The sequence below is a fragment of the Planococcus citri genome, chromosome 5, assembly GCF_950023065.1.
Source record: "Planococcus citri chromosome 5, ihPlaCitr1.1, whole genome shotgun sequence".
NCBI lineage: Eukaryota > Metazoa > Arthropoda > Insecta > Hemiptera > Pseudococcidae > Planococcus > Planococcus citri.
This window is the reverse complement of record NC_088681.1, coordinates 13,802,508-13,830,457: the sequence shown is the minus strand read 5'-3', so window position 1 is coordinate 13,830,457 and position 27,950 is coordinate 13,802,508. Positions and strand designations below refer to the sequence as shown.

Sequence of the window (27,950 nt, the reverse complement as noted above, 5' to 3'; positions counted from 1 at the left end):
TTTGACAAAACTTTGAAAATATATTTTTCAACAAATCTTAAAAAACCAAACAAAGTTTTGAAAAAGAGACAAAAAATCTTTTTTTAAATCAAAACTTGGAAATATTTTTAGAATTTTTACAATATACAATTTTTTGAAAAAATTTTAAATGATTTTTGAATACATAAATAGGCTTATTTAAATTACGAAAAAGTTTAGAAAAAATGAAGTTTGAATCTAAAATTTAGAGGAAAACATTTTTTGGAAAAGAAATGAAATAAAAACGTGAGTTGGACAAACTTTTTGTAAACAATAATAATTATTGTTGAAAACATTTCCAAATTTCGAAACAGTTCAGATGGTTCTAGTTCCCATTTCAGCTTTTCAAACCTGTGGGCATCATTCCAGTGATTCAAACATTTCCTTTGTTTCAATGATTTTTTCAAAATAGTAAATTTTGAGTTTTGTAAGTAAAGCATGTGGCTCCATTTCTACCAGACTTGGACTAATTAGAACCATTCCTAGTGGATTGTGTATTCAAAAAGTCAGCTTCTAAAAACACAGATTTGAAACATCCAAGTCCATTTATGATTTATGAATGGTCGGTGCTTCTGAGTACATTACCAACCTTTATTATGCTATATTAGAGGAGCATACACGTTTTTACCACGGTGCTCCATTTCAACTGGAATGAATGAGATTTTGATGGAGTAAAGACTAAAGAGACATCTTTTGTGCTTCATCTCTGTGAAGTATATGCTTAACCATGAGTGTCTTATTGACCTCTCCCCCCATGATGTGTTTTGTGGTATCACCCAATTCCCCCAACTGAAATTCATCCACAGTTGACTCAGAAGTAAGGATGTAAGGTTATGAGTGTTGAACACATGAGTAAGACGTGATTGTGTTTGGTTGGTTGATGAAAAGGCCATGAAGCAGAAAGACAAGAATGCACTCAGGCCACTTCCTTGGGCTGACAAGTACACCTGTGCTAAAATGGTCAGAAAGAACCTCAGAATCACTGTATCTGATTTGGAGGGTGATTCACAGTAGATTAGACAGGTTACCTATTCACAATTACTCACCACACACACACACACACACACATGGTTTGGAATAAATGGCAGGCTTATAGGACAGCTCAGGTCCATCTGTTCATTCTGTTCAATTTTTTTTTGTCTCTGTAGGTCAGTCTGGTCCGGTCTTGATTGGAAATGTTTATCCTGGTCATGGGTCAATCCAAGTCTAATATATGGCCTTCATTTTTCAGAAAGAAAAAGAACTTCTATAACATTAGATAAGTTGAAAAATGGGGTCTTTGATTTCAGAATATAAAAACTTCAAAAAAAAAAAAGGCATCTAAACTGGCATTAAATCTGAAGAGGGTCATCCGTTCATTTAATATTGATGTAAATTTGTTTGGAGGGGTCAGGTGTGGTCTGGTCCACTCAGTCTTGTGGTCATTTTTGGGTCCAGTTTCGGTCCTCGGTCCAGTTTTTTGGTCTGGTCCAACAACCCTGATTTTTACATCTCCTATTGCCCTATAGCCTACCTACATCACCACACAATTTATAATAACCATTTCCACATTAAAAACTTTTATTCTACTACCTCTCAATTTAATAAAAATAATGAAAAAGAAGAAAAAAAATTACTAATATGTAGTATTTATGTAAATGAAGTGAAATGTGCTTTACAATTGAACCGAAGGGATAGAAAGAAAGAAAAAAGGAAACAAAAACAATAAATTGTAAGGGTAATTACAATATGTAAAAATAATAAGACAAAAACTTAATAATTATCATCAATACGAACTACAACATCTTCACCAACGGAAAACTGCCATCGTTTTCCATTACTTTTTTTTGGTATATTAATCAATATTGCACAAAAATTTAATCTTTTTAAGATACCCTACTTACACGTATTTATTATTCCATCACACAGATGATAAACCAATATTCTGTACACTTATCGAAAAAAAAAAATCAAAGCGAGTAAATTTTTAAACCCAGACCCCTCCCCCCACCCAAACGAAAACCCCTATCAAGGGAATGGAAAAACACTACTAAATAGTTTTCATGACATCATTAGTCACCCATCATTTTCTTTTTGTTGCAATATCCCTGTATGTACTAATAAAAACATAACACTTATTGTTACATATACCACCGGTTCTAAACGAATACGACAACATCAAGGAGAACAGAAGGAGGACACGAGGCAAAAAACAAACTAACAAAAGAAAAACAAAGAAAAAAAAACATACTAAACACAAAAGAAGAAATAAAAAACAATGAAATAAAAACTATAAGAAAAAAACAGCTTTACCATTTCCATATTACAATAACTTTGGTGGTAACATGCTCATCGTTAGGTTTGTGCTCTGATCTTATATTACAAACATTGGCAAATCGACAGAATGATTTTTTTTTTCAGCAAATGCGTAACAACCTTCCTTTGTTTCAAACCTAAAGCTCGGTGCTAAGATCAAGCATCTCCATTCTTATATCGATACTCTTATACAAATACCTACAAAAAACCAACAGTAAAGATTTCTTTTACATGGATACTCAATCCATAGAACGTTATCGTCTTTTGTGCATAATAATTTAAGCTATAAATTTTTTGTCTAATGGAAGACCGAATAATACAACAATTACGAAGGGATACGTTCGTATTCTCATTTTTTTGTACTACTACTAATCAATTAAATAAGAACGAAAATTCTTAAAAGAAACAAACAAACTTCACTTACTTAATAAATAAAACCTCGCAGCAGCCGTAACATCGAGCTTACCACAATAGCACCTTATTTGAAAACAGAAAACAATATTTACGATAGAACCATCGTCGTATAAAAAATAAATACAAAACGTAAAACAATAAAGATGAGTAAATTACACAAACTTGAATCTTTTTCTTACATTAATTAACAAATTATTGCTACAATCGTCGATAAATTTGGTAAAAACGTGTTCGATGGACGCCATTTTGATTTTCGTTACACAACAAAACGAACATCGACCGACGCCATTTTCAAAACGCAACGAAACCAACCAAACATCGAACAGCCAATCAGATTACACCCGGAGTACCGCACTTTTGCAAAATGCCTGGTGATTTTCGTAAAAAAAATATTTTTTAAAAATGACTCCGTCATCACATATTGCCTCGACATTGGAGTAAAAAATAATTTTCGAATAAAATCTAAAATTACCAGGTGGTATTTTCGTCGATTAATTTTTTTAAAAAATGAACATATTAATTAATAATTATATAAACGTGAAAATATATAAATCGAAAATATTTAAAATATCAAAAACCATCGCGTCGTCGTAATTAAACCTTAAAAAATACGAAAAGAAAAATTCGAATCAACAAACAGTGGTACTTATAAAAAGAGAATCTACCATAAAATAATAATGAAAAAAAATTCAACATTAAAAGCAACGTACATATTAAATAAATCAACAAAATAAATAATTGAAAAAAAAAATCAAGAACAAAATTTCGTACGTTAATTAATATTTAAAAAAAACTGTACGTTGAAATAAAAGAGATGGAAGCGTGGGTGGGCGAGAACAAGAACGAGAACAAGGATTCGCGAGGATTTTGAACGCGACATGAAACACCAATTCATTGTATGTAAATGACCTGAGGAGCTCGTTAATGACCAAAGCAAAGTCAATACTATACTATTAACGACCTCTCTCTGAGTAGTCGCAGAGTTGAACTCCACACAAAGTTTAGGGTGGACTTAGGAAAAATGGAATGGTTGGAGGGGCTGGATATATGCAATCCTTCGGTACCATGACTTCTTTAGGCATGAAACAATCGTGCACCGTTTTCATATGGTTTTTCATCTTATCCGGCCTCGAGAACTCCTTTCCGCAAACCGGACACGGGAATACTTTACGCTGACATCCTTCGTGATAAAGGAACGCGTGCCTTTGGAAACTGTACTTATTTTTGAACGTCTTGACGATATCGGTTTTGGCGCATTCTAAGCATTTGTACACTCCTTCGTCTATGCACGCGTACCTGAACAGATTCAATCCTCGGACCGACATCTCGGTAAGTTGCTCGGCCGGATCGCTGCTGGATGTCGCCCGTCTCCTCACCCTTCTCCGAGTGGGCGCCGGTTTATTGGGCGGTGTGCCGGAGAAATCGCCCCCTACCGGGGTCGAAGCGTTCGAACTGTTGCTTTGGGGTGACAGCAGATGCGGCGGAGGCGAGAATTTCATATCGTTGTTGAGCATAAAATGCGACGACGAGTTATTCAATAAAAAATTATTATTACTTATGAAATTACTATTGTTGTTATTGGAGCCGCTGCCGATGCCGCTGTTATTAATACTAGCGTTGTTTTTGTTACTATTGTTATTAATATTTAAATTATTATTACTACTGCTATTATTAGTATTACTGCCGGAGTTGTTGTTGTTGCTGTTGCTGCCGGAATTACTGTGGTTTAAAGAGCCTCCTCCGCTGTTGTTGTTGTTGCTGGATGAATTACTGCTACTGTTGTTGTTGTTGGCGGCGCCGGAGTTACCACCGCTGGTACTGCTGTTCGATTCTAGGTCGTTCTTGATCAGCGACGGACCTCCGCTGCCATCTTTATGGTATACGGCCAATAATTCGGATTTTGGTACCAAACGTAGCATCGGTAGATCTGTGAAAAATCGAGCAAATTCGATAATTAATATTGAATCGAGATAATTGAGCAGAAAAAAATGAAAACAGCGCAAAATAAAATCATACAAATAAAATCATGCGAACTAATACTAAAAAATACATACGAAATGATACCAAAAAAAGAAATAAAAATTCTCGAAATGAACTGAACGAAAATTTTACTACACAACTTCATTAAGCGAATCAAAAAATTGCTTTCTTTTCAAATACACATTCGATTATACTTACTCCATTCGATAGTGATCCAGTTTAAAGCGAGCTAAAATAATTGCATCAGTTTTAGTGAAATTCAATAAATGGCGAATTAATTCATTTTAGTAGTTTGAACTTTGAAGATGGATCTTTTTTAAGGGTGGGGGGGGGAATAACACACACACGGATGGCACGCATGCCCAAGACAAGCTCCACATTCAACACCGACATTAGGAATGAAGAATTCATAATTTTCGATAATCTTTCTTTTTTGACAGAAAAATAGAATTTTTTTCTTTTTAGTTTTAATTTGAAAATAGGAATTTATTGATATTTTTTACTTCGCTTGTTTTTCTGTTTCATATTTAAATATTTCTTTAAATTTTACGTTGATTTTTTCCTCAAATTATTTTCGTTTTTCAACGTTAATTGAACAGAATTTTCAGATTTCCAAAAATTTTGTCATTTATTTCATTGATTTTCAAATTTTTTTTTCAAAATATTGAAATTTTTTCAATTTTTTGGCGTTTCATTTTCCTCTGGTTTCTCAAACATTTCAATTCTTCATCAAAAATTTTCAATTTAGTTTTTACAATTTTTAATTTTTTTTCAAGTTTTTCAATTTTTAATTTATTTAAAATTTTTCAACTTCCAATTTTTTTCATATTTTTCAATGTTGAATTTTTTTCAAATTTCTAAATTTTTACTCAATTTTTTGATTTTTTATTTTCATTTTTTCCCTGAAATTTTGGACATTTTTTTCAAGTTTTTCAAATTCATTTTTTTGAAATTTTTTTTCAAGTTTTTCAATTTATTTTTCTGAAATTTTTCAAGTTTTTTAAATTCATTTTTCTATCTTTTTTGACATTCTATCAAAGTTATTAATCTTTTTACCATTTTTCAGCTTTCAACTCATTTTTCCATTTCCCTTTTTCAAAACTTTTTTCTTTTTGCAAAAAAAAAAAATGAACAATTCTGCTCAGTTTTGAATTTTTTGATGTCTTTCCAAATGAATCATTCGCGAACGAAGATTTCAATTTTATTGATATTTAGCCATAAAAATGCTGTTTGAATTATTTGAAATAAAATTGAGTATTAAAAATATTTAAAACGCAGAATTCCAAACCAATCGTTCACGAACGAATGAACGATTCATTTGCAAAATGTTAAATTAGCTAACAGGTAAAAAAATCCAAAAAAACGAATATCTTGTAAGTTGTAATTTTAAAACGTTGCAAAAATTAGACATTCGCACAACTGGCTCCTCAAAAAAATCAATTTGTGCATTTGAGTCACCTTAAAGAAAATCATTCGCGAACGATTGTCGACCGTTTTCCAAAAATGATTCGGTGAGAATAAATTTCAAACTTCAACGCGAACGCTTCGACATGAATTTTCCTCTTGAAATGAATACTAAGTATTGAATTAAATACTCATTTCAGCATAATTAGCGAAGTAAAAAAATAAAAAACTCATTTCGAACCACTATCGGCGGGTCAAGAAAGAAAAATAAACTCATCCTAAATGCCATTCACTAACAATTCAAAAAAGAATCATTCGTTCGTGAACGATTCGTTCATAACCAAATATTTTCGTTCGTAAACGATTTGCCCAAAAGAAACTGGATGAAAAGAGACACACAAATATAGGAATTTCAAGCTCGATTCCGATTCAATTGGGAATGATTCGACTCGTTCGCGAACGACTAATTGACGATTCACGTAGATCACTCATACACGACTTCAAAAAAAAATAGCTTCACGAAGATATCAGTACGAACCTATCAATCAAAAAACCCTGCTATAACTCATCTCATTCGTTCGCGAACGATTTGTTCGTGAACGATTGAACGATTAGCTCGAAGAAAATAACTAGAACGAGTTGACGATGAAAATTAACAATATAAAAATTTTCACGTTAAATTTAGGTAGGTCAATTCAATACGGAGCATAACGTTCGCGAACGATCAATTTGTGATTAATTTCGTTCATTCGCGAACGATTCGCTAAAAAAATGGCTTCAAAACAATACTGGCACATATTATATAATTGAAAGGGGGAGGGGAGGGATGCCTGATAGTTCCTATCAAATTCAACATCTTCGTTCGCGAACGATTTGTTCATGATTCACCAAGATAGTTTCAGAACGATTTGCTCAAAAAAACAGCAAAAACAAGCAAGGTGGCCTTACCCTGAAAATTATCAAAACTCTATGTTCAGTTTTGAACTTTTGGTCAATTCAAAGAGATTATTTCGTTCGTGAATGATCAACTTGTGATTCATTTCGTTCATTCGCGAACGACTCGCTAAAAACATAACTTCAAAACCGTATTATTAGCAGGAATCGAGTAAGTTCAAAAAAAATCTGTCTCATAGCCCCCCCCCCCAATTTGACTCATTCGTTCGCGAACGATTTGATCATGGTTCACCACAATCGTTCATGAACGATTCGCTCAAAAAAAAATGGAACGAGCTGACAATGGAAATAATCAAAATGCAAAATTTCAAATTCAATTTTGATCGACAAAGTAGAGAGAATTTCGTTCGCGAACGATGAACTAGTGATTCATTTCGGTCATTCGCGAACGATTCACTTGAGAAAAAAAGGTTTCAAAACAATATTAGGGCATATTATTTGAAAAAAAAACCTGCCTCGCAGCCCTTTTCAAATTCAACTCATTCGTTCGCGAACGATTTGATCATGGTTCACCACAATCGTTCATGAACGATTCGCTCAAAAAAAATGGAACGAAATGACAATGGAAATAATCAAAATACAAAATTTCAAATTCAATTTTGATTGATGAAGTAGAGAGAATTTTGTTCGCGAACGATGAATTAGTGATTTATTTCGGTCATTCGCGAACGACTCACTTGAGAAAAAAAGTTTTCAAAACAATACTAGGGCATATTATTTGAATTGAAAGAAAGCCTGCCACGCAGCTCTTTTCAAATTCAAATCATTCGTTCGCGAACGATTTGATCATGGTTCACAACAATTGTTCATGAACGATTCGCTCAAAAAAATGGAACGAAATGACAATGGAAATAATCAAAATGCAAAATTTCAAATTCAATTTTGATTGATGAAGTAGAGAGAATTTCGTTCGCGAACGATGAACTAGTGATTCATTTCGGTCATTCGCGAACGACTCACTTGAGAAAAAAAGTTTCCAAAACAATATTAGGGCATATTGTTTGAAAAAAAAACCTGCCCTACAGTCCTTTTAAAATTCACAACTCATTCGTTCGCGAACGATTCGATCATGATTCACAACAATCGTTCATGAACGATTCGCTCAAAAAAATTCAGAATGAGATGACGATGAAAATAATCAAAATTACTTCGAATTCAATCATTTTGATCGACACAGTAGAGAGAATTTCGTTCGCGAACGATGAAGCTGTGATTCATTTCGGTCATTCGCGAACGACTCACTTGATAAAAATAGGTTCAAAACATAAACAATACTGGGAAGTATTATTTGAAGAAAAAAACTGTTTCACATGGCCCCTTCAAATTCGACTCATTCGTTCGCGAACGGTTCGTTCATGAGATCGTTCGAGAACGATTTGCTCGAAAAAAAGAAGCGAGTACGAGGCCAGGTGGCGATGAAAAAATATCAACAATGAAAATACCATGTTCAATTTCAGTCGATTCAGTAGAAAAAGTTTCGTTCGCGAACGACCAACTTGTGATTCTAGTTTCCAATAGTTCATTCGCGAACGGTTCAGTGAAAAAAATGATTCCTTCGCGAATGATCTCGAACGATTTTTTTTTTCGTAAAAAGCATGTGTGAAATATCAAGACGTTGGAAAATTTTCAAATTCCAACTCACAAAAGAGTATTTCGTTCGCGAACGACCAACTTGTAACTCATACTTCAAAATGAGACGATAACAACACATGATTACACATTACATCAACACAAACATTTACATCATCCTAACAATAAAAAACCAACCTAAAACTCGCGTCAACAAACAAAAATATATATTATATATTTCAAAATAAGGCACAATAAATTTGTAATTGAAATAATCTTTCAACGAATGTAACAAATGGATATGTTTCGTTAATATCGCTATTAAGTACCCATTACCAAATACAAACTTCTTTACACAAAGACACATGAGAAAAAGAAAAAAAACGTAAATTAATACACGTAAAAACAAAAAAAAAAGAAGAAAAAAAAACAAAAACACGACAAAAAAATAATATCGATAAACAAAATATATTGCGTACATATTGATTAATAGTATAATTCCTTAATCGTTTCATTAAATAACACTCACTTATAGTAAACTTCGATGAAAGAAAAAAAATTGGCTAAAATTTAAAGAGAAGAAAAAAAATCAAAGGCAACCGTTTTACTAAAAATAGGTATATAAGAAAAGGAGCATTAACGAATATTAAAATAAAAATCGGTAAGTACGAGGGCAATTTATTGCTTTTTTACTTCGATATTGTGTTTATAACACGAATGCACCAATAAAAATTCGAAAATTATAAAAAGGAAAACTGTTCCAAAAATATCAAGACGTATCAAATAAATAGATAAGTATAATAATAGGTAAGTACACTTTAGGTAGGTACCATGATTTATTAAATAAATAGACGATTCGACTCGTCTCTACCCTTCTTTCCCACCTTTTGTCGCTACGTTTACCTTTTTTTTTTTTTAAATAAATTAAATTTTCTATTGGCAAGATATGCTGACACGAGAAATTCTATTAAGTACTTCGAATTAAATCCATTCGATAGGGTTGGCGACGAGCGAACGGGAAAAGGAAGGGAGACTAGTCATACCACTAGGAGAAAGTAAACATCATATCGAGATAATTAAATAAAACAGCAGACAAGAAGAAGAAGAAGTAGACGTAAATTCACTCGGAAATATACGAACGAGAGGCAGAAAATTAAACTTTAAAATACGTAACGAAAAAATTAATCCAATTCTCAAGTCTTTTTAAGGACGTATCGATTAAATGTTATACATATTTACATACAAATAACTACTAAAAATAATTTTTAAAATGATAATTTATCACAAAAAAATTCAATTTCTATAACAATAAAAGGCCAAACAGAACCAACATCGACTTCTCGACCAATTCTTCATCATTCTTCGCAAATACGTAAAGTAATATTGAACTAACGATTAACATAATAAATGAATTAAATAAAATTAAATACGCGTATCGAAAAATAAACGCGGGAGTATGAACCCATTAATAATATTTTAATAAGGTTACCTCGAGAGAAAAAAATAACTAATATTTTTTGCATTCATTTTTTTTTGTTGAGATCGTTATACTTTCAGTTGCGAAAAAATGGCGAACTTCTTCGATAAATAAATAACTTATAAAATAAATTAATTCTACAACGATACGAGTAAGGCAAATTTGAACGTAAAATTTCTTTCAATTTTTTTTTCAGCAGTGAGCTGATCACCGGGATTTGTTAATGAAACAAATAAACCGAGGGAAAAAAAATTAAAACTGAGTCATTGGCGACGCAAAGTTACCTCTATTAAAACGAGAAAAAGAAGACAAAATGAATTTTGATTCGATATTAGAAGGAGAAAAAAAAATCATCGATAATAAGTTTAAAATTGTTAAACATTTAAAAATGAGTATAAATAGTGCTAAAGCACTGAAAGACAATAAAGTAGCAAATAAAAGCATTACTCTGTTTACTAATTTAAAAATCAATTTCAACTAAATACAAAATGACTAAAAAAAGTAACAAATTTTAGAATAATCGTAGAATTTTACAGGTGTATTGGATGATTTCGAGAAGAAAGAACGAGACTTTTAGGGCGATGATTCTTTTTTTTTCAACATACACATCGATGGAAAATATGATTCTTTTTCAAAATAATGACTGAAAAGTGAACGATCAAATAAATTCTACAAACGAATCGTTATCGAACGATTAACTCAATTCAACTCAAGAAAGTGAATCAGACATGAACGAAATGATCATTCATTCATTTCTAAAAATGGAATCGATTCTTTCGTTCGCGAACGAATCACTCTAAAAACGAATCCTATCCGAACGAAAATATTCAATTTTGGATACGAATTGTTGGCGGATACAAATTTTTTTCTGAAATGATTCATCAATGACTAAAAGAACCACATTGCAAAAAGAATCGAATCGTTCGAGAACGAAAACCAAAAAACTACTGATCAATGTGAACGAATCACGAATAAATGAATCACACGTGAAAATGAATTGTACATACACTAAATGATAAGTTCCGAGGCGAAAGCGATTCTTTGTTCGCGAACAAGTCATCTCAAAAAAGAATCTTTTTTGAACGAAAAACACTCACTTTCAGTTTCAGATGTGAATCACAGGTGAAATGACGATTGGAAAATTGGTTCTCATAGACAAATAACGAATAACATCGAGAAAAGAATCGTTCGCGAACGAAAGCAGAAAACTACATGTCAACATGAATGACTCGGTCGTGAAAAGAATCGTTCACGGACTCAACGATCACTTCTAGGATAGAAGTGATTCATTCGTTTCGTTCGAGAACGAATCATCCTCGAAAACGAATCATTTTTGAAAGAAAAAAAATTGTAGGCAAGTAAAATGAATACGTTCTGAACTGATTCTCCAATGAACGAAAGAATCAAATCAAAGAAAGAATCGTTCGTGAACGAAAACCAAAAAATACAGGTCAACAAGATTGAATCACGAGCAGAGGCATTACTTTCCTAATGAAAATGAATCTTGAACGAACGAAATGAACATTTCTAAAATACAAGTGATTCTTTCGTTCGCGAACGAATCATCCTCGAAAACGAATCATTTTTGAACGAAAAAAAAATTCGTCGATTAAGAAGCCAGTGATCAGAAATGAGAAATCAGAATTGATTCATCAACAGACAGAAGAATCACATCGAAAAAAGAATCGTTCACTAACTCAACAACTACTTTATAGATGGAAGTGATTCATTCGTTCGCGAACAACAATCCATCCACAAAACCGACTCAATTATGAACGAAAAAAAAAAACACTTTGAATAAGAATTGTAGGCAAATTGAATACATTCTGAACTGATTCTTCAATGAACGAAAGAATCAAATCGATGAACGAATCGTTCGTGAACGAAAACCGAAAAATGAAGGTCAACTATATTGAATCACGAGCAGAGGCATTCCTTTGCTAATGAAAATTGAAAATTAATCTTATACAAACGAAATGAACAATTCTAAACTACAAGTGATTATTTCGTTCGCGAACGAATCATCCTCGAAAACGAATCATTTTAGAACGAAACAAAAAGTTTGAAAGTGAATTGTTGGTCGGTAAAAATTTGAAATGATTCATCGGCAAACGACTCGAGAGCATCGAACCAAGAAAAGATTCGTTCGAGAACGAAATCAGAAATCTATTCCAAGTAAATATGAATCAATCACTAACAAACAAACTCCAAATGAAAAATCTTTACATGAACGAAAGAATCACTTCGGAACTAGAGATGGTTACATCGTTCGCGAACGAATGAATCTTCTTCACAAGTGATTCTAAGTGCCTGCTTGGGAGTCAAAACTGAACTGATGAACATTTCCTAATAACAGTTGGTGAATAAATTGCTTTCTTTTTATTTGCAAAAGAGTAGTTTTCAATCACAACGTTTTCGTTCGCGAACGATTCGTACAAAAATTTGTATAAAAATCGTTCGCGAACTAAAATATAGTACTTGCTCATTTCAATTCAAAATATTCAACTATTCAAAATAAATTCTTCTAGAAAAAAATCATAGCGAAAAAGATTCGTTCGCGAACGAGTTTGAGAAATGAATCATTCACAAATGTCTGAACTAAGATTTGCTCATTTCAAAATATTCAACTATTCAAAATAAATTACTCAAGAAAAAAATCATAGCAAAAAAGATTCGTTCGCGAACGAATTTGGGAATGAATCATTTACAAATGTCTGAACTAAGATGTGATTAGTAGTAGAGAAAATTCGTTCTGCGCTGATCAATAAGAAGATTGTTCAGCAAGGTTGCCATTTTTTTCAAAAAAAAATCATTACTTTTATGGAAGGGAGGGGGGGGGTTGCGAATGAAGGAAAATCTCATTTTTTAATGTGAAGGAAATTCAAACAATCCCTGATTTTTCTATTGGATTCGGAAAACAAAATTTCTGGGAGAGGGGAAAAGAGAAGAAAAAAAAATGCAAGCAGTCAAAGTAAAAAACTTGAAAGTTCTACTTCACCAAATCTTTTTTTCAAAGGAAAAATGTTGACCCCCCTCCCCCCCCAACAATTCTTTAAACAGTTGGATGTGAGAAGTGGGAACAGAGTACCTATTTTTAAAATTCATGTTCACAGCCCTGCTTCTAATTTTTTTTAGCCTTTCTCGCCTTAGAAGGGGAAAAAAGAACTTTTAATCTAAAAAATCCAACTATTTCAAGATCTCAAGATCAAGAAGATACATTCGTTCGCGAACGATTCAGTTCGAATCATCCAAATACACCTAAATATTAATTCACATTTTTCAAAATAAAACGTAAATTTTTCCAAATTAAAAATTTACGCTACAGACAAAAATAAAAATCACAAAGAAATATCCAATTGTTAGAAACATCTCAATATTTTCTAAATAAATCGCAGTCTATTTCTCGTTCGTTAGTTAAATAAAAATAATTAAGTACTTCGAAAAGTTATTCGCGAGCGAAATGAAAATATTCGTCGCTTGAAAAACACAGCTAACACGTTGCAAGAAAAATTGACTTGTGAAAAAATTTACTAATTTGATTGAAAAATTACTGTTTGAAAAATAATCACGAAATTCGAAATTTTCGATCCAATTTTTGAAAAGCTCTATCAAATTGTATTATTTGCTAATTTGTTAATTTTTCCAAAAAAAAAGAAATTTAAAACACTAGAATAAAATTTGTCATCCCAAAGGGAAAAAATGAAAACCAGTTTTCAAAGTCCTACGATAAAAATAACTCCTCTACGTATTTGAAAATAAAAAAATTCGAAAGAAAGGAAAAAAACAGAAAAAGAGTAGCAGTAATTAAACATCAAAAATTACACATACACACACACGTACTACGTACAATTTCGTTAATTAAAAGTATAGACTACTTAATGGCAAAACAAAAACGACGAAAAATTTAAAACTAATATCACAAGCGAAAAAAAATTCGTAGTTTTTCGAAAACTTTGGCTAACTCCGCAGTCTCCACGCAGTATCGAGAGAGAAGAAAAAGAAATAAAAGGAGAAAGATAATAAGGATAAAACAACAACAACAATAAGAATAATAAATAAAACAACACGTCGAAAATACGAAACATATAGTAAAAAGAAGAAAAACACCAGTATAGGTATCATCGTTGTTCCACGGGGGTCAATGATTCGTTCGTCTTCGTACCACAACTTTCGTATAATACCTCGAGGAGAAATGGGGAGGCTGCGGAGACCCTAATTGGAATTAATTTGATTATCCGAACTAGCTCCGGAGGCCGATTCATTGGCGGCCGAAAGTTTTTGAATTATACTGGTAGCCAAGCCTCTAGTGACCGTGATACGATGCACTTGTTTCATATGCGTCAGCATGTTATCCCTTCGGGTAAATATCCTGTAACAAACCGGGCACGGTATTTCTTGCCTGAGACCGTGATGAGCGCTCAAAAAATGCCTGCTAAAGTTACTAATATGGGTGTAGGTTTTATAGCATAACGTGCACTGAAACAGATGCTCGGCCACTTGCACGCAGTATCTGCGCACCGATGACTTATCCAACGGTTTAGAGTGCTCGTTGGCCGCAGCACCGGTAGCCGGAGTCGTCGAGACGGTCACAGCTACCGGAACTTGACCGGAGCTCGAGCCGCCTCCGGGACTAGAAGCGTTACTGGCAAGGGCTGCAATACGCGACGATTCGTATTCGTATTTCAACATGGCTTCGTCTTCTTCGTCGACGTCGTCTCCGTCTCCGTCCGCATCCATAAAGTATCCGGTCTGCTGGTGCGATTCCGAATACCAAGAGTGTATAACGTGCTGGTTCTGATTATGGTTTTTCGCACCGCCCGAACTCGATGAGCCAGGCCCAGTCTCGGATGAATTGTTGTAAAAATTATCTAACGAGTAGCATTTGCCATCCACAACGTTGCCGCTATTAGTGTTGTTGGTGTTTTTGGAGGACGACGTCGACTCGCCTCCTGAGGTGCCTGATTTTCGGTCGTTTACAACGGCGCTGATCGATAATCCGCTCTCTTCGGGTTGCTTATCGTTGTTTTCTACTCGGATGGTGATTTCAGGTTTCTTCAGTCGTTTCAGTATCTCTTTCCATTGGCATTTATCTATAAAATTGCAAGAACCAAAAAGGTGTGAAATTAGTAAAGTAGGATAGAATTTTTTTCAAAAAATATCTAAAAAAAAAAAAAAAAAAGCCTATTAATTAATTACGACGTAAATATTAAGTAAAAGTGACTCGTTATAGAATGAATCCCATCATCGTTGATTTACCAAAGAAAATCAAATTAATTGAAACAATAAAAAAAGTGAATATGACAAATAAATTATCCTCACAAGTCGTATAATTTGCGACCAAAATATTAATAAAAAAAAAAAATTCAATCGTCACAACTAAAACAAATCTACCTACATACCAACCTATTCATTTAATCCAAACTGGATCGTTAGCATTAAAACAAATAAAAAAAAATTGGAAAAAAAAGAATTAATAAAATACATTACATGATCGAGACAAAGATAACGAAAAATCCCTCAAAAAAGACACGAAAACCAAATTGAAACGGATGGGACACATTCCTCGAGTTTTTTTTTTTTGTAATTAAAATACAATGAAAAAAGGTGTACAGTAAAACGACTACAAAAACTATAACTTACCTTTACATACAAAAATTTTGAGCCAGTTTTCTCTGTTTATCGAAAATTAAAATAGGAAAAAAATAACCAAACACTAAATCACCAAAATTAAACGTTTTACAAAAAAAAGAAAGAAAAAAAATTACAAATCAGATGAAGTACCTTTCTCTTATGACTTTTTTTTTTTTTTTTTTGATAGATAATTTTACATTTTTTTTTTTTGGTTTTGATGGCAAATATATATTTTTTGTCATAACTAATAATTAATAAAAAAAAAAAATTATATTAAAAAGAAAAGAAAATATTGTTTGTACTTGAACAAAAAAATTAATGCAAGTTTTTCAAATTAGCAAATGAAATGAAAATTTTCAAATTTCAACCTTCTTTTTACTCAACCCCTTCTCTCTTTCCACTCATTTATTTGAGTAATTAAAATGGAGAAAACGAGACAATGATGACTAAAATTGAAGAATTCAAAATGCATAAAGTATACTCATGCAAAAATCTGATCTCTCCCCTCTCTCCGCCCGCCAATTCTTTTAAAAAAATCAATTTCTCACCTACCAAAAGTTATTTGAATCTTACCACTTCACACAAAAGAGGTGTAAAACTAACGCAAATTTGAGGAGCTGCTTACCCCCCCCCCCTTCCAAAAACTCAAAATTTTGAACCAACACTCACCTCTTTGATTCTCGAAAAATAACTGCTTTTCAATCACAGCACAATCATGGATTTCAAAAAATTAGCAACGAAAAAATATATAACATTTTTCACCCCCCCCCTCCCTAAAAAAATTCATAGAAATATTTCCAAAAAAAAATTACATACCTAGAAAATTTCATTAGAAAAAACCAATCCTGAACGAAGAAAAAAATGATTGGTTTGAGAATGATTGTTTCACAACAGTAAACGAGACTTCCTTCCCCTCCCCTCAAATGAGAAAAAAGAAATTTAAACTAACAAAAAATTCAACCCCCCTCCCCTCTACTGCACTCATAAAAAAAACAAAAAAAAACTCTACATTTTGAACCAACAAGGCTTTTCGATTTTTGAAAAATAGTGCCTACCTGTTGTCCAATTAAATGCAAAAAAAATTGCAACGAAAGGAATTTAAAATTTTCTCATCAGAAGAAAATCAATTTTTCAATTCAGTAAATTTTTACAATTTTCATTTTTGAAAAACATAATTTTAAAATTGAGAAAAATTACAGAAATTTTTCCTAAAAATGAATATTGAAAATTTGCTTATAAATTTGATCTTAAAAGAAGGAAAAAAACTAAATATTCAGAACCCACACAACTTCTCGATTTTTGGAAAATATTACTTTTTCAATCACAGCAAAAAATACATGAATTTCAAACAATTCACAAAGCTAAAAAAAAAATCAAAAATTGTTCACCGAAACAAATTCAACACAATAACTAATTTTTTTATCAACTCAAGTTTTCATAATCATCACTTTTGATTTAAAAAAAAAAAAAATACAGAAATAGCATCAAAAAAAAAAGTTGGAAAAAATTAATTAAAAAATTGGATCCTGAACCAAGAAAAAATTGATTGTTTGAAAATTGTTGCCTAAAAAACAGGTTTACCCTTTCGAAAAACTAAAATAAGCCTATAGTAGCAAAAATTGTTTGTGCCAATTTTTCTTGTTCATCAAATCAATTAAACATAATTTTCAAAAAAAAAACAAAAAAAAAACAGAAAAATAAAATTAGACATGGCAGAAAAAAGTTTAAACCAGAAGTAAGATTTCGTTGAAAAAAATTAAGACACAATTTTTAGAATTTTCAAAAAAAGAAACTCAAAATTTGACAGATAATGATTCTCACATCCATCTCGATAAAAATTGACATTGTTTGAGGGGAAAAAATTGGAAATTTTCGCACAAGTAGATTTCCTAGTTCGACCTCCCCTCCCCTCCCCTCTGCATTCTTCTCCTCTCCCCAAAGAACCATGAAAATAGAAAGGAAGATCACACAATTCAACCGCTCGAATCAAAAATTTTCCAACTGGGCTAATCATGCTTCTGATTATCGCAGCAATTAACATTTTTTCAACCTCACTTCCAACCGATTATCTCTCTCTTCCGACCCACCAAAAAACTTCACCAACTAACTGATAAAACTGGATAGAAATTTGTTTTTAAAAAAAAATCAAAAAATAATTACGTACATAAAAATGGTATCTACATTAGTAAAATAACGACTAAAAATATATATTTGCGATAAAAGTATATGCGGAAAAAAAAAGGTTATGAATCATCGTCGATGAAATTCGAAAATCCAAAAATACAATAAACTAAGAGGAAGGTGACCCATCTGTTTGCAATATTACACACAACATTAAAAATCTACTAATCAAAGTAGAGGTACGTCTACGTAAGTACGTAAAATTAAAACAACGCGAACGAGAAGAAAATTAAGATTAACACACGCGGTCACACCGGTAATTCTCTCATTTGAGTAAATTCAACAACGAACTGCTTGTCTGCTGTAAAATCATAAATCAGTATCCACCATTGAAAAAAAAAAAAATTACAGTGCGTATAATACCTTCGTATACACCACCGCAGTAGGTCTATATAGCAGGTCGTGTCGTTTTTCACGAACAATACAATATGTTTATACGAATGTAAAAAGGAAATAGCAGGTATATTGACTCTTGAAAAGGGTCCTTTAAATGGTAGGGTGCGATGTCTGAATTGATCAACGCAGACGGTAGCCGGTAGGGGGATGTTCGCTACCAGATATCGTTAGTTAATTGATACGTAATAGAGAAAGAAAAAAAAATCCAACAAAACTAACCAGGTGGATATCTTTCGGACTGACCAGTTGGCGTCTGAGACTGCGACCTCGAATTCGGGCTATCTTTTTGATGAGGACTTTTGCATTCTGTATATAAACAACAAGGCGAATAATACACATAGGCATATATTAATAAAATACTGGAAGCTGAATGACGACTAGGAGGCTTAACGAGGTCATCGTAGGACAGTACAACAATACAATACCTTGGAACGCAGCGCCACCGGATTCTTCGTTTGGTTCGGTTTTTATACAGCAGTCGTCGTCTTCGACCATGCTGGCTTCGGGAGATCCTAGATTGTGGTCCTCTGAGAACGAACTCGGCGAATTTTGCGAATGCTCGGTCATATTGACTTCCAATAAATCGGGTGGTCCATGACCTAAGTAATTAAAAACACGATAAATCATATTAGAGTACACTTTTTTGGTACAACTTTCGAGTGATTTCTTTTGGTCTTCAGTATCCTCAACTTACCATAAGGAGAATCGGCGAAACTGGCCGAATTCCTCAAATCGCCATCGGTGTTCATCTCGTGTTCGGGTGACGCCCCCGATGGCGTATCGCTACCGCCGGATAACTTACGAGGCCTGCCTCGTTTTCGTTTCTGACTATACATGGCCGAAGCATTACTACCGCAGTACGGATTAAAATTGCTGGGCGAAGATGCGCATCGTTTAGCGTTCGACGAAGTCGTCGAGGAAGACGACGATGCGGAGGATGAAGGCTGCGTTAGGTGTATCCTGTGCAGACTCGGAGGCGGCGGAGGAGCAGCCGGAGGTGGCGTTGAACGGTGTTGGTTCGATAGCAGCGAAGAGGCGATCGAAGGCAGGTCGCATTTTTCTTCGTTTACTTCGGTCAGGCCTTTGATACGTAACGATTCGGCGACCTTTAGGAAGGCAGTTAGACGGTCTTGGTCGACGCTTACTTCGCCTCTGTACATGAAGTCCAGTAACGAACGCATGTCGGCGAAAGGTACGTCTTTTAGGATCACTATTGGGTGCTTGTCCGGGTGCGAGACGAACAACGCCTGGAACAGAGGTGAAAAAATGATCAGAGATTAGTAATTTGTCGAAGAATAGATGCGGAAGTTGTGAAATAAGCTCGAACGTAGGTAACTCATTATGCCATTTTATTAAGGTTAATTCAATTTCGAACACCGAACTTTACGAAAAATTACACCACACAGCATCTCACATGACAGTATTCTCATCGAAACACTTTCGTACATCATTTAAAAATAATAATTATCAACTTTCGATGCACAAAATAAATTTTCAAACCATTTTCCATCCAACTGAAAATAATTCCAACGTCTATTTCGAATCAAAACCACCGTATTCAGTCCTTTCCAAAATCAAAACCCAACTAAACCTACCCCAACAGTCAATTCTCACCCTCATACACGTGAAACGAAGACAAAATTCAACACGACGCTACGAGAAGATGCTCTATAAACCTAAATTCTAGACGAAATTCACCTTCACCGTGAACTTCATCGTGACCCCTTCGAAATCGATACAGCTACTTGTTGCATGGCACTACACCGTACCGGGCAGACAACCACAATACGTACAATCTGCTCGTGCTTGTGTATCGATGGCATGCGTTTCACATTACATCGTATCTCAACATTACAAAATGACACTAGACTACACATATGCACTGCTGGTGCTTCGTTTATAGGCACACGATGAAAATACGAATACGACGATGATGGCATAAGTACGCTGATCTTGGTTTTCATCACACAAAGTATCTATCAACACGTTCTATACGAAAGAACAAAGTCAAAACCGACCAGTTCACAAAACATAATAATGAACATTACGCACATGGCTTCAAATACATACTGTACATTGTATAAGTTAACACATTCGATATACTAACTTGAAAATATGGACTGCATGCGGACAGCACCATCTTATGGGCTCTTAATAACTGTCCTTCGACGGCGATCGTAACGTCGACAAACGACTCATCGTGTAATAGCTGATCAAACACGGATAACAAATTCGACTGGTGATTATTCCATCGTAAACAGAACCTTTGAGACGAATGCGTCATTTTATATTATACGGGTGTGTTGTTCAATATCGAAATATACGTATATGGTAACTCTATACGACGATATAATTGCTCGTGCTCGAATTTAAAGCCGTTTTAATTCACATCTTGATTCGTGTATATTATACTCGGCCCGTCTTCTCGTATCGCGTATAGTATATTCTTCAACCTGTAACATCGTAAAAAAAAAAACACAAGGAATGAAATCACCATCGACACGAGAGTCTGCAAAATATACGTAATTCTAATCGAAATTTACACAATAATAAAACTCTAGCAATACGAAATATACAATGTGTGAAATCAAATTAGGTAATTTTCCTTATTCTTTGAGGAAAGAAAAAAAAACGACGTGTGTAGAAAATCGTTTCAAGGCTCACAGTTACCGAACGTACGAGTTACGAAATTCGAAATGCTCCTTCGTTAATTGTCATTATCGTACGTTCGAGTGTTCAACTAATTAATAATTATTATTCATTCAAATTACCGATAAAATCAGAGTAAAATTAAGAAATCGACAAAAATCAGAAGCCATTTTCCAAAAAAATCCGTTAAAAAAAGGTGAAAATTCAAAAAACCTAGACGTAAACAAAAAAATTCACAGCACAGACATAAAGGCACCGGAACGGAACACGGAAGGAGCTGTCTAGACGTAGCAGATTCCAGAGGTGGTGCGATTTTTTTTTGGCACTCGCGGGGGGTGGTAACGATCAGGTGTCGCGACACTCGAACGAATTACGAAATTTCCCTTTCCCTCAACGTGTTTTTTAATCGTAAGATTCGCGAAACACATCAAACAATAAAACAAAACGATCGAATGATGAATAATAATGATTGGATAATGGATAATACTCGTAAATTACGAATAAAGCACTACCGATAGCCGCCTTTACACGCGTACATCGAACGTTATCAAAAATTCTTATCGCCGAACTGGGTGTAACTATACGAAGCTTACTACTCCTTTATGCCCGTATAATTCGAACATTCGAGCAATATTAACATCAAACTACATCAATATAAATGCATTTTACCTTCGACAAAAAGGGTGGAAAATGATCGTCGTCATTCTCATCAAACACATACAACACTAGTATTACCACCGATCATCATTCAGTAATCGCACAACAAACAATACACGGGCTATAAACTCGAGTCGAGCACTCCATAAAAACATTGTCACCAACACTCAAACACATGCGAATGCGACCATTACCATTACGACGAATATAGCGAAAAATAACCTCACCACGAGTTCGCAACGCGAACGAAAAAAGAATCAACCCGATATTATTAAAACCCACCACAACACTCAGCACTCAGTCAGCAGACGGAGATAGGGAAAAAAGATAACGATAAACGACGATAATTTCAAAGAACAATGATGCATACACTACACCCGCACCAGCACACCGTCACCGTGAAAAAAAAACTAAACGACGATACAAATAATACAAAATGAATTCGAGCTGATTTAGTTCGCGGTTCGGTTCAGTTAGTTTCGTAATGGAAATAAAATGAAAACACGGCGAGTCGGCGAGTACTGAGTAGTGAGGACGAGGAGAAGAACAAAATCACATCACAACCACGAAGTTGAAGTTGAACCAAGAAGACAAGACGCCATGTCAGCACCACCGCATAATGAATATTTCCCCAATTCCCTGCCCGTACGTTCGACTTTCGGGTAAGTTCGTCGTTCCGTTTTATGAACCGAACGAGGGAGGGGGTGGCGGACGATGGACGAGTCGAGTTTTCACGCAGCGTGCTAAATACACAGTGTTGCCGTTCTGGTACAAGTTGAATTCGTTACAAAGAAACAGGACTGCAGTCACTACAGTGGGCTCAAAAAGTATTGGCTCGTTTCAAAAATCGCCATTTCTTCCAAATTAATTTTTGGGATCAAAATTTTGACTTTGAGATAATTGAAAAAATGAAACTATCAAACTACTTTTTTTTCGTTTCCAGTTTTCCAGCTTGCTGCTTGCCTGATGTGATGATATGTACTTATCTCCTCCCATTTTGAAAATAGGTACCTACCTACCTCAAATGTACAAAGGACCCTCCTTGTAAAAAATTAAATTCTCTGCAAAAAAAGATCCTTTGCACATTTCAATCATCTTCAAAATTCAAGCTATACCAAGATGAAACATATTTCAAGGTGTCTAACGAATGAGACAACATTCTGGGTTGCTGAAGCAGGACAAAAACAGGGCTTGTGCTTGTGGAAGGAAGGACATTTCTTCAAAATGTTTCAATTTGATGGAGAGGGGGATTTAAATTTATTAAAGCCATAATTTTTTGAAGTTAGAAGTTTAGAACAGTCAAAATGTTTCAATTTTTAAAAAAATAGAAATTCACAAAGTAAAGAATAAAATGGAAGATTAAAAAGTTTAATTAAAGAAATGGAAGAAAAAACAACCTTGGTAGACATTTTGGCTAAAAAGTGAGACAATAGTAATTTTGGTGAAAAACAACAATTTTTTGACATAGACAGAAAACAGGGCTAATTATGTGACACTTTAGGCCAAAAACAGCACTTTTTGACAATTTTAGCAAAAACTGGACTTTCTGACTAATTTGGAAAAAAACTAGACTTTTTTTGGAAATTTAAGAAACAACTGAAGTATTTGAACAGCGAAGAAAAAATCTATGCTTTGAATATTTTATAAGAGAAAAAAAAAACAAAAACTCAGAAATTTTTATAAAAATTGAAACTTTTTGACAATTTTTGCAAAAATGGGACTTTCTAATCATTTTGATGAAAAACTGAACCTTTTTCAGCAACATCAACACTGGTAAAAAAAAAAAAGTATGGGTACATATTTTCATGACCATATTGGCCATTGCACTTTTTAGTCATTTGAGCAAAAAACAGGGTTCTTTGACACTTGGACCGAAAAATAGGATCTTTTTCTGATAATTTTGGAAAAAACAGTAAGTTCCTACACTACAATATTCTGGCAGAAAAAACACAAACATTATAGACCAAAGACAAAAATCGATTTCTACTTTCTATGTAAATGTTCTGGGGAAAAGGTTGGAATTTTCAATTTTTTTTTTTAAGCAATTCAGGGGTGAAAAATGAGACAAGACAATTTCTGAAAAAAATGAAACTTTCTGGCATCATTGACAAACTTGAAAAAAACAGGACTTTTTTCAACAATTATAACAAAAATTGGAACTTTTTGTCAATTTTGAATCCGGCAAAAAATGTAACAAAATTTTACAAAAAATTAAGGCATTTTTATTTTGAAAGTTTTAACAAAAAATAGGACTAAGTATTTGACAATTTTAGCAAAAAAAAAAAAAAAAAAAAAAAAAACAGTACATTTTGGGGAAAATTTTGGTAAAAAAGGAAATTTTTGACACTTTTTGAGAAAAATGGAAATTTTCGACACATTTTGGGAAAAATGAAAATTTTTGACACTTTTTGGAAAAAATGGAACTTTTTTACCCTTTTGGGAGGAAAATGGACATTTTTGACAATTTTGGGGAAAAAATTAAACTTTTTGACACTTTTGGGGAAAAAATGGAACTTTTTGACACTTTTTGGAAAAAATGGAACTTTTTGACCCTTGGGGGGAGGGGGGAATAGAAATTTTTGACACTTTTGGAAGGAACATGGAACTTTTTGACACTTTTGGGAAAAAATGGAACTTTTTGACACTTTTGAGGGGAAAATGGAAATTTTTGACACTTTTTGGGAAGAATGGAACTTTTGACACTTTTGGGAGAAAAATGGAAATTTTTGACACTTTTGGGGAAAAAATGGAACTTTTTGACACTTTTTGGAAAAATGGAACTTTGACACTTTTTGGGAAAAATGGAACTTTTTGACCCTTTGGGGGGAGGGGGGAATGGAAAATTTTGACACTTTTGGAAGAAATATGGAACTTTTTGACCCTTTTGAGGGGAAAATGGGAAATTTTGACACTTTTTGGGAAGAATGGAACTTTTGACACTTTTGGGAGAAAAATGGAAATTTTTGACACTTTTGGGGAAAAAATGGAAATTTTTGATACTTTTGGAAAAAAATGGAAATTTTTGACAATTTTGACAAACTTTGCAAAAAACAAGACTTTTTTTTAGCAATGCTCACAAAAATTGAAACCTTTCAACAAGGAGATTTTTTATTTCGTTAATTTTGAATTCGACAATAAAAATGCAAAATTTTACTTAAAATTAAGTCTTTTTGACAGTTTTGGCAAATAAAAAAATAATGACTTTTTAATAATTTTATTAAAAATACGACTCTAATGAAAATTCATTAGAGTCGAAATAAAAACAAGACCTACAATTTTGGCAGAAAACAGTGTTTTTTTTTTTTTTGAAATTTTGGTTGAACACAGAACTTTTTTTTGCTAACCTGAGAAAACAACATTTTTTTTGGCATTTTTATCAAAAAACATAACCTTTATGGCATTTAAAAAAACGACAAAAAAAACTGTACTTTTTTGACAATTTTGAAAAAAAAAGCAGAACGAAATCAGGATAGAACTATACAAAAGTGGGGAAAGCAGGATAAGCAGCACTATTAGACACACTACATTTGACCTCCCTCCCCCCCGTCAACTCTCCTTAAAAAAAAGAAAATTAATTGTCTGTTTTTGTTTTCTGAATTTAAAAAAAAAAAGTGGAGAAATAATCCGAAAAGTTGACAATTTAATTATTGGAAGAAGCTGATATCATTTTTGGTGAAAACAGTGACACTTATTTTTTTAAAAACGTGTTTATTCAATTTATAGGGAGGGAGGAGAAGAGGGAAGGGAGAAGAATGTGACCATTATTGGCAAAAAAATGAGAAATTTCCATTTCAGCGAGAAAATATTATGATATTTTTAGTGAAAAAAATGACAAAATTATTTTGAAAATATACACCATAATATTCGAGCCTTGAGTCAAAGGCCACCTGGAGCTGTGACTCGCAATAACTCCAGTGTTGCAATTCTCAAGACTTTTAGCAAGTTATTTTCATAATTTTCACATTCAGAATTCGAGATCTAATGAAAAACATTCACTCGGATGATTTTTTTTTCATTTTTTCAAAATTTTTTTAGCAAATGCGTGAGCTAGACACTCTGTTTTCGCGGGTTTATTGTGATTTTATTCACCTACAACATATCTGTAAATAAAACCAGATGCGGGCATTTTCTTTCAATCTCGTTCCTACAATCACAGAGAGTACTGATTTTAGGCGCGAAACAGCTCTGTTTTTCTACACGTTTTTCAAAAAATCAACAATTCAACACCCAAACTGTAATGGCGTTCCTTTGCCAGTTACCACACGAACCTACAACTTTCTCCATGCAGATTATAAAAGAATGAACAAACCCTCTTCCAAGTTCCACTGTTCCAGTCCAGTTCCCCACACCCCCTTCCATCACGCGGCATTCAATCACCAACTCAATACCGGTTGATACTTTTCTAGGAGCGGGCTAATTTCAGCGTAAAAAAAAAAAAAATACAAAAAACTCGAAACCTTGAACAAGGAGAGGAGGAAAAAAAACAACGGCGCACCTTAGGAAGACAGCGGACATCCAAACCTAACCCCGAATCTGAACACATACACACATAACCCGAACATATATAAGCGTAAAATTTCAATGACTCATTTACATACATATACAGATGAAGCAGAGAAGCACACACCACAACAGCAACACAACAGTGAGAAATAGATATAGAGAAAAACGCGTACCAGGCAATATTTCTTCGCCAGTTCGCCGTGTCCCTGGTCGTCGTGATCGCCCTCATTTGGCTAATTTTACATTCAAATTAACCCATTACCCTTTTCCCTTCTTCGTCTTCGGTTCTTTAGAGCCACGCTCTGCTACCATGACGAGTGGGTTTTATCGTAAAAGGGGTTCTTTACAGTAACCACGAGCAGGAAACCCATCCAATAACCTACGGACGATAATTTTTTTTCCTATTACAGGGAAAACCTCGATCCTCATCACTATACCTCTATTTATGGAAGTTACTCGTTTCACCACGTTCTGCTTCTTCTTGTGCCACTCCCTCCCAGGAAAGGAAAACTGAACACTATACCGTTATCTGACACTCCCTCAGGTGAAATCGCCACCATGATGTACCTCTTAGTCTCAGCGACCAGGGAGTGAATTAAATGGCACACAAGTCATAAACGCAGGTCATTCCTGCGTATATGTATGTAGAGGTACATATAATGGTGCATTGTGTACGAATGTTTGCGGGTACCTACCTTCCTACCTACCTATCTACCTATAATGACGTACATATTGGTTGCTGTGGTCTCTCCCTTTCTCACATTATGCTGCAAAGACTGCAGTGAGAGAGCCTCTATATTTGAGCACTGTGAACGACGACGACTTTGGTTTCGTCTCGACGGCCGCATAAGTATACAAATACACACTCACACAGGCACAAACATCGTCCTCGTCATCTCTCATACTCGCGCTCCGTACACTATACATACCGCATACTACAATGTAAAAACGTTAAAATTATCTCTCTTACTTGTACCGAGAGCTGGCACAGAGAGAGAGAGAGAGAGAGAGAGAGAGAGAGAGAGAGAGAGAGAGAGAGAGTGGTGGTAGAAGAAGCGGGCACAACACCAGTATAACCATAAATTGGAAATGGAAGGGGATGCAACAAGTGGAGGAGGAATGCGGTTTAATATTAAGTTACACACGCAGGCAAGTGGGTAGAACATGATGTAAAACTGGCGCGGGGGAAATGTGACCTTGATTCGAAAGAGTTGTAGGGCGCTTGCTGTCCCACATCTCTGGTACTGATACACGTGTATCCTCGTTTTAAGGGTGTATGACCCTGGCGCAAAAATTATTACATCCAGCTATCCTCTCTCGTATCTCTGTCACAGTCGTTCGTTCTTCCATAGAGTGTGTGTGTGTGTGTGAGATATCCATCTTTTTTCTTCTGTGCGCTTCTCCGTTCGGTTCGCGTCGCTTGAACTGCATGGTCCAGGTCCAGCCAAGCCATGCATTCGGAATTAGGTATACTACTAAGTAATAATAATGTTTTTCTTCGCTGAACCTATTTTAACCATCTTGATTAGCGGATTTATTTTACTCTTCGGTGAACCACACCACACGATTCGGAGGAGGAAAAATACCGCTAAAAGGCAGCCATCTTGGCCACAACGAAGGGAAGATGCGAGTCGAATATTGGGTCATAAAAACATACTGCATATTCTCTCAGTCATTCTCAACTTTGTAGAACATTCCCTTCATCATGGGAGGAAAAAAAACCTTAGGCAGCTGTAAAGTAAAACTCATCTTTCCTTATCACACAGCTCAGGCACCCTTCGAAAGAGTCGAATTCCATCAACTATCTCCCCCTCCACCCTAA

The 27,950-nt window shown here is 34.2% G+C and overlaps 1 protein-coding gene across 4 annotated transcripts in view; it reads right to left on the bottom strand.

The window, feature by feature from the left end:
• Positions 1-1,560: 1,560 nt before the first annotated feature.
• ttk (zinc finger and BTB domain-containing protein ttk) overlaps positions 1,561-27,950 on the bottom strand; it is an 84,841-nt gene continuing 58,451 nt past the window's right edge. The window contains exons 1-6 of one of the 4 annotated variants that reach the window (XM_065369184.1): positions 21,638-22,242; positions 20,427-20,772; positions 19,014-19,566; positions 18,745-18,918; positions 18,539-18,625; positions 1,561-4,654 (exon numbers count right to left, since the gene is read on the bottom strand). In XM_065369184.1, coding sequence (XP_065225256.1) covers positions 3,729-4,654; positions 18,539-18,625; positions 18,745-18,918; positions 19,014-19,566; positions 20,427-20,603 — 1,917 coding nt within the window. In that variant the 5' untranslated portion in view covers positions 20,604-20,772; positions 21,638-22,242 and the 3' untranslated portion in view covers positions 1,561-3,728. Of the gene's footprint in view, positions 4,655-8,844; positions 15,202-18,538; positions 18,626-18,744; positions 18,919-19,013; positions 19,567-20,426; positions 20,773-21,090; positions 21,237-21,637; positions 22,243-27,950 lie in introns of those variants that run through there. The other 3 variants (XM_065369186.1, XM_065369183.1, XM_065369187.1) reach the window with 3 other exon arrangements.